General features: G+C 61.3%; 1 protein-coding gene across 1 annotated transcript; it reads left to right on the top strand.

Annotated features, from left to right (window-relative positions):
• The first annotated feature begins 230 nt into the window (after positions 1-230).
• LOC123721816 (spermatogenesis-associated protein 21-like) lies at positions 231-2363 on the top strand. Its single transcript, XM_045681692.1, has one exon. It carries the CDS (start codon positions 231-233, stop codon positions 2361-2363), a length of 2133 nt encoding a protein of 710 aa, XP_045537648.1.
• The last annotated feature ends 4861 nt before the right edge of the window (positions 2364-7224 follow it).

Raw genomic sequence — 7224 nt, forward strand, 5'->3', positions numbered from 1 at the left:
GTCGTTTTGGGCGTGGCACTTTTACGACAAATTCCAAAAAGTGTTCCGATTTCGACGTGTGATATACCGGGAGATGCGTCTCAGCGAGACAAATCGACCGGTATAGTTTTAAGGGTGGACAGAGACCAAATTAGTTTAGTTTTATTAGTGATTAAGTTTGTTTTTAGTGTTGTAGAACTTATGAATAGTCTGCAAACGCTATGAACAACAATAGCAAAGTGACTTACGACATGGGGGAGGACACCTCCATGTCGGACTACACGTGCTCAGAGGACGAGGGCGCCTCCGGGCGCCGGCTGGGAGCCGCGGGCGCCGCGTGCAGCGAGGACGCCGCAAGGCCAAACAAGGGAGGTAAGCCGCGGTCAGCGGGCTTGACATTAAAGTACCGAACGGGAACGACCCATAAACGGCCGTTGGCCGCTACATCCGCAGATGAGGACGCCCCGGCCGTGGCGCATAAAGTGGCCTCCTCTTCGACGAGGGGCCGCGTTAGGCGCCCGGTAGGGGTTTACAGCTTCCTCAAGGAAGCTAAAGACTACGTAGCTGATGGGGGGGATAGTGAGGGGGAGGACCCCGACCCAACTTACCGTCCATCCGGGAGGAAGACGAGCCCCGCAGTGGCTTCAGCAAAAGCCTCTGACGACGGGACCCCCGACGCCCTATCCAGGGGCACGGTCGAGGCCCTCGCCGAGGAGGCTCTCAAAAGCGTGGAGAAAATAAAGGAAGAAATCAAGAAGAGTAGCCACCTAAAGGGTACCGTGTGGGGCCAAATTAACCGGGCCACTAAATGCGTTGTTGAAGCGGTTGAGGGCCTCCGCGATATAACGCCAGATGAAGAGCAGCGCAGGCTCCGCGCGGACAATGCTCGCCTTTCAAGGGAACTGGATATTGTCCGCAACGAGCTGCGTGCCTTCAAGCAGGCGTACGTGGAGTCGCAGCGGAAGTCCGCTGCAGCCCCGAAAGAGGCCACAGGGCCACAGCAGCCCAACTTTGAGGAGGTGCTAAGATATGCTATGGAGGAAATGAAGGGGCAACTCCTGCAGTCGGTAGGCGGGATGATCAATGCCCGCCTACAAGACCTGGAGATGCGCCTTCCTCCGGAGCCCGTCATGAGGCCCCCCCTGCGTGCCGACCAACGGCAGCCGCCGCCGCCCCGTCACAAGTCCCGGTCGGGGATCGTGGAGGGCGCCATGGAGGTGGATGGGGAAGCCCAGCCATCCCCGGCGCCCACACCTAGGGCGGTAAAGAAGGCACCGAAGAAGGGCGCTGCAAAGCGGCCGACTGCCCCCCCGCCACCTCCTCCCTCCAAGGGAAAACAGGGGGCAGGACAGGCAGACGCGACCCCTCCCCCCCCAACCGCTGGAACAAGTGGAGAGGGGGAAGCCCAGTCGGGGACTGTGGGCAACTCCTGGTCCGAGGTTGTCCGGCGGAAGAAGAGGGGAAATGCCGCTGTCGCTGCTTATTCCCCCCCCTCAGCCGGAACAACCCGGCAGATCGCCCCGGCCCCACCAAAGGCCGTTAAAATCGTGGCCCCAAAAACCGCGGCCATAGTGGTGACCCTCAAGAAAGGGGCCACCATGACCAATGCGGAAGGGGCCACGACTGACGCGAAGTACACCGAGGTCCTGGCAAAGGCCAGGTCCTCGATATCCCTGAGGGAATTCGGTTTGGAGTCGGTCAAGATCCGAACGAGCATGACCGGCTCCAAACTGATGGAGGTCGGGGGGACCTCCCCCGAGGAAACTGCTGACCGCCTTGCCGCCGCCCTGGTGGAGGCAGTAGGCAGCTGGGCGGACATCACCCGCCCAACCAAAATGGCCGTCCTCAGGATCACCGGTCTGGATGACACGGTGACCACTGAGGAAGTGGCGGCCCAACTGGCATCGGTCGGCGGGTGTCCCCCCACCTCCATGAAAGTAGGCAATATCAGGCCGAGTTTCTGGGGCGGAGGCTCCGCCCTGGTCAAGTGCCCAGCGACTGCCGCTAAGGCAGTCGTGAAGGCGGGACGAGTGGCCATCGGATGGACGATGGCCACCGTCAAAGCAGTGGAGGCCCAGCCATTGCGTTGCTATAAATGCATGATGCTGGGCCACACTCGCGCTCTATGCCCAGCGGAGACAGAGAACGGGCGTCTCTGCTTCCGCTGCGGCAGTGAAGGACACAAGTCGGCAGAGTGCGAGGCCCCCTGCAAATGCACCGTGTGTGCAACGACGGGGCGCCCACACTCACATGTGATGGGGGGTGCCAAGTGCACACCCCCGTCGGTGAAGGGCAAAGCCCCGTCGTCGAGCAGAGTGCCTCGCACTCAGCCCCAACCGCACGGCAGCCGTATGGCTGAGGAGGAAGAAATGCAGGTATCTTAATGCCAAGACACCTGCATTTCGACCTACTACAGACGAACACCAACCACTCTGCCAGGGCACAGGACTTGCTCATGCAGTGCCTGGCAGAGTGGAGAATTGCTGTTGCGGTCGTGGCTGAACCCTACTTTGTCCCCCCCCAACCCAGTTGGTTCGGGGACACAGAGGGATCAGTCGCCATTGTGGCGCCGCCTTCGAGCCCGCGACCCCTCTCCCTCAGGGAGCGAGGAGCGGGCTACGTGGCGGTGAACTGGGGAGAAGTAGTACTCATAGGAGTCTACTTCTCCCCAAACAGGAACCTCCGACAATTCGAGAGGTTCCTGGATGGCCTGGAGCCGGTTGTGCAGCGAGCATCACCGGCCCAGGTCATCGTGATGGGGGACCTCAACGCTAAGTGCGCAGCGTGGGGGTCCTCCATCACTGACCTGAAAGGGGCGCTTCTCCGGGACTGGGCCGTCATGATCGGCTTAGTTCCGGAGAACCAAGGCAACGCCAACACGTGCGTGCGCCGACAAGGGGGATCAGTCGTGGACGTCACGTTCGCGACCCCCGGCATCGGTGCACGCATATCGTGTTGGCGTGTCCTCGAGGAGGTGGAGACCCTGTCCGATCATTTGTACATCCGGTTCAGGGTCTCCACCGCGCCCCAGGGGTCACAGGCCCGGACGGCAGCGGCAGGACGACGAGGCGTTGAGGGCTTCCCAAAGTGGCAGCTCTCACGCCTCGACCCTGACCTGGCGGAAGAAGCCGCCATCGTCCGGGCATGGGCGGAGGAACCCCCCCAAACGGTGGGGGTCGACGAGAGGGCGGCGAGATTTCGTCGAGATCTGACCGCCGTCTGCAACGCCGGAATGCCCAGGGCGCGACGTGGCTTCGCGCCCCGGGAAGGCGTGTACTGGTGGACGCAGGACCTAGCCGCCCTGCGCTCCGCCAGTAACGCAGCCCGACGTGCATTCACCCGGTGCCGCAGACGGCGGAACCGAACAGAGGAGGAGCTAGAACGCCTTCACGCCGAGCTGAGCTCGGCAAAGAAGGCGTTCTCCAGCGCGATCAAGGCCGCCAAGGACTCTGCCTATGCGGAGTTCTTGGCGACCTTAGACGCAGACCCGTGGGGGCGCCCATACCGCATGGTGCGGGCGAAGCTGAAGGTGGCGCCCCCCACGGAAACGATGGAGCCGGCGGTCCTTAGCGCGGTGGTCGAAGGGCTGTTCCCGGATAGCCCTTCTTTTGTACCACCGCGCATGACAAGAGACATGCCGGCGGACGACGACGAACCACTGAACCGGTCCGCCGCCCTCGCCCCACCCCCGATAACGAAGGAGGAAATGGCCAGGGCGGCGGGCCGGCTCAGGGGGACCCGCAAGGCCCCGGGGCCAGACGGAGTGCCTGGAAAGGTCCTGCACATTGCGCTGGAACACCTCGGGGAACGCCTCCGCAGACTGTTTAACGACTGTCTGGCGGAGGGGCGTTTCCCCGGGGTGTGGAAGGAAGGGCGGCTGGTGTTGCTGAGGAAGGAGGGTCACCCCGTCGACTCTCCTTCTGGTCACCGGCCGCTCGTGATGCTGGATGAGGCTGGGAAGTTACTCGAAAGAGTATTGGCTTCCCGAATCATCCAGCATCTGGAGACGGAAGGGCCGCAGCTCTCCGAGAACCAGTTCGGGTTCCGGTCCGGGCGATCCACCCTGGACGCCCTGACCGCCCTGAAAAGGTTCTCGAAGGATGCGGCCGAGAGGGGACAGGGGGCGGTGGCGGTGTCACTTGACATCGCCAACGCCTTCGGCTCCCTCCCCTTCGGAGTAATAGAGGAGGCACTTCGGTTTCACGAACTGCCCCTCTATCTCCGGAGGATTGTGGGACACTACCTGCGAGAGCGGGTAGTGTCCTACATGGGGAGGGAGGGAAGAGAGGAGCGGCGGATGGCCTCCGGTGTTCCTCAGGGGTCCGTCCTAGGACCCCTGCTGTGGAACATCGGCTTTGATTGGGCCATCCGCGGGGAGGTGCTGCCCCGGATGGCTGTCATTTGCTACGCAGATGACACGATGATAGCCGTCCGGGACACCACCTGGAGAAAAGTTAAGAGGAGGGCGGAAGCCGGGGCCACCCTGTTGGTCCGGAGGATCGAGGCGCTCGGACTCCGCGTGGCACTCCACAAAACCGAGGCCCTCTGCTTCAAAGGGCCGAGGTGGAGAGTGCCCGCAGGAGCGACCCTCCGGATCAACGGGGACGAGGTCGAGGTTAAGGCCCGGATCAAATATCTTGGCCTTATCCTCGATGGGGGTTGGCGTTTCGGAGATCACTTCCGGACGCTAACCCCCCGACTCGTCGGCGCGGCTTCTGCCCTCGCCAGGCTCCTCCCGAACTTGAGAGGTCCGGGCGTACAGGTCAGACGCTTGTACGCCATGGTCATTCGCAGTATGGCCCTGTACGGCGCGCCGATATGGGCAGAAGCCCTGGACGCGCCAAACAGGGCCCTCCTCCGCAGGCCGCAGCGCATCGTTGCGGTGCGCGCATGCATGGCCTACCGCACGGTGAGCCACGCAGCGGCCTGCGCTTTGGCCGGCACTCCCCCGTGGGAGATAGAAGCGGGTGTGCTGGCCGAAGCGTACCGGGAGCGGGCCGAGCAGAGAGCTCGGGGCGAAGCCCCGGCTCCAGAGGAGCTCGCCCGGTCCCGGGCGGAGAGAAAGCGAATGACCATAGAGCTGTGGGCTGCTGGCCTAGCGGACGCCAAATACGGCGCCCGCACCATAGAGGCCATACGCTCACGGCTCTCGGACTGGTGTGGGAGGCGCCACGGCGCATTGAATTACAAACTTTCACAGGTGCTGACAGGACACGGGTGCTTCGGGCGGTACCTGTGCCGTATAAGAAGAGAGGAGACGACGTCGTGCCACGAGTGCGGCGCTGATGAGGACACCGCGCAACACACCCTTCAGGTATGTACAGCGTGGTCCGAAGAGCGCCGCACTCTGGTAGCGGCGATCGGTGATGACCTCTCACTCCCAGGCGTAATTTGCGCCATGCTGGGCAGTGAGGGGTCATGGGAGGCGGTTTCCTCCTTCTGCGAAATTGTAATTTCGCAGAAGGAGGAAAGGGAGCGAGAGCGCGAGGATAATCCCCTCGCGCCCCCGCTCAGACGCAGGAGAGTGGGGAGAAGGAGGCGGGGTTTCGCCGCCGTACTTCTCCCCACAAACCATGCGTGAGAGGGAGGCCCCTTCAGGGCGATAACGCAGGCGGGGCCACGGAAGAAAGCTAAAGCGTTCCCGTGGCGCCCGCCATAATGCGTTAGAGGGCAGTCAGGTTTTAGTGGGTATTCCGGTCACCTTCTGTGGCCGGCGAGTCCCACACTCCCTACGCCATTGCACAGCCCGGCGTAGGCGTGCGTAAACGCATTTCCTGACTATAAAAAAAAAAAAAAAAAAAAAAAAAAAAAAAGGTTAGGTTAGGTTAGGTTAGGTTAGGTTAGGTTAGGTTAGGTTAGGTTAGGTTAGGTTAGGTTAGGTTAGGTTAGGTTAGGTTAGGTTCCACGGACCTGCTCGGTTGTCCGAGTGGGCGGAGAGGAGTACTCCGACGTGGCGCGTCCCCGGGTGGTGGATAGGGGAACGCCCCGGCTTCGGCTGGGGTAGGGCTTCGGCCCCGCGAACCAAACTCTAGGGTCGGTCATCGTGTTGGGTGTTGCACATGACCGACCCACCTGGAGAGGGCCGTCAGTGGTGGGTCACAGCAGTGACTCCGCCCTGACCATGCCCAACCGGGGTCGCACCGGCAGATGCGACGTGGTGGGGCCGCGGGGGGTGTGGGTGGGTACTGGTTTATCCTGCCCATCTTACAGCCCTCGTGGCCGGATGTGGGGTGAGGTCGTGGGGGCTGTGGGTGGGCACTGGTTTACCATGCCCCCTGCGGCCCTCATGGCCAGTATGAGGAGACGGATGGATGCGTGATGGAGAGGCCGAGGGGGGATACTGGTTTTCCAGTCCCCTCTGCGGCACGTAGAGTAGGGTAGAGGGCGGGCCGATTGGTTCCGCCGGTGGGGGCTGGGGTAGTAGGACATAAAAGATCCTGCCTCTCTGGCTTTCACCACTTAGGGAGAGGCGCTTCGGCGTCAGACGCGCGGCCCGAGCTTTGGTTATGGCTCAGCTGATACAAAGCTCGGGTCATTGCGTTAAGGTGGGCATGAGGGTTTTTAGTGGGTATGGCTGAACGACTGTAGGCGAGTCCCACACTCCCTGCGCCATTGCACTGCCCGGCGCAGGGGTACGGAAGTGTATTTTCCCTCGTTACAAAAAAAAAAAAAAAAAAAAGGTTAGGTTAGGTTAGGTTAGGTTAGGTTAGGTTAGGTTAGGTTAGGTTAGGTTAGGTTAGGTTAGGTTAGGTTAGGTTAGGTTAGGTTAGGTTAGGTTAGGTTAGGTTAGGTTAGGTTAGGTTAGGTTAGGTTAGGTTAGGTTAGGTTAGGTTAGGTTAGGTTAGGTTAGGTTAGGTTAGGTTAGGTTAGGTTCCACGGACCTGCTCGGTTGTCCGAGTGGGCGGAGAGGTGAACTCCGACGTGGCGCGTCCCCGGGTGGTGGATAGGGGAACGCCCCGGCATATTGCTGCGGTAGGGCTTTTTTCGCCCCGCGAACCAAACACCAAAACCCGTAAATCCGCACCCAGCGGAAACGGGGGCTCTGCGCACTGAGCGTGGGGCCGCGAGGAAGAAAACCTCTATAAAAAATTACCCTGGTGGCAACACCACACTTGGCGCCCACTGGTCTTTATGATCGGTGGACGCCAAGTAAACCGTAAGTCCGCACTGAGCGGAAACGGGGGCTCTGCGCACTGAGCGTGGGGCCGCGAGGAAGAAAACCTCTATAAAAAATTACCCTGAGGA

Source organism: Papilio machaon, chromosome 16 (assembly GCF_912999745.1).
Source record: "Papilio machaon chromosome 16, ilPapMach1.1, whole genome shotgun sequence".
In the NCBI taxonomy this organism is placed as follows: Eukaryota; Metazoa; Arthropoda; class Insecta; order Lepidoptera; family Papilionidae; genus Papilio; species Papilio machaon.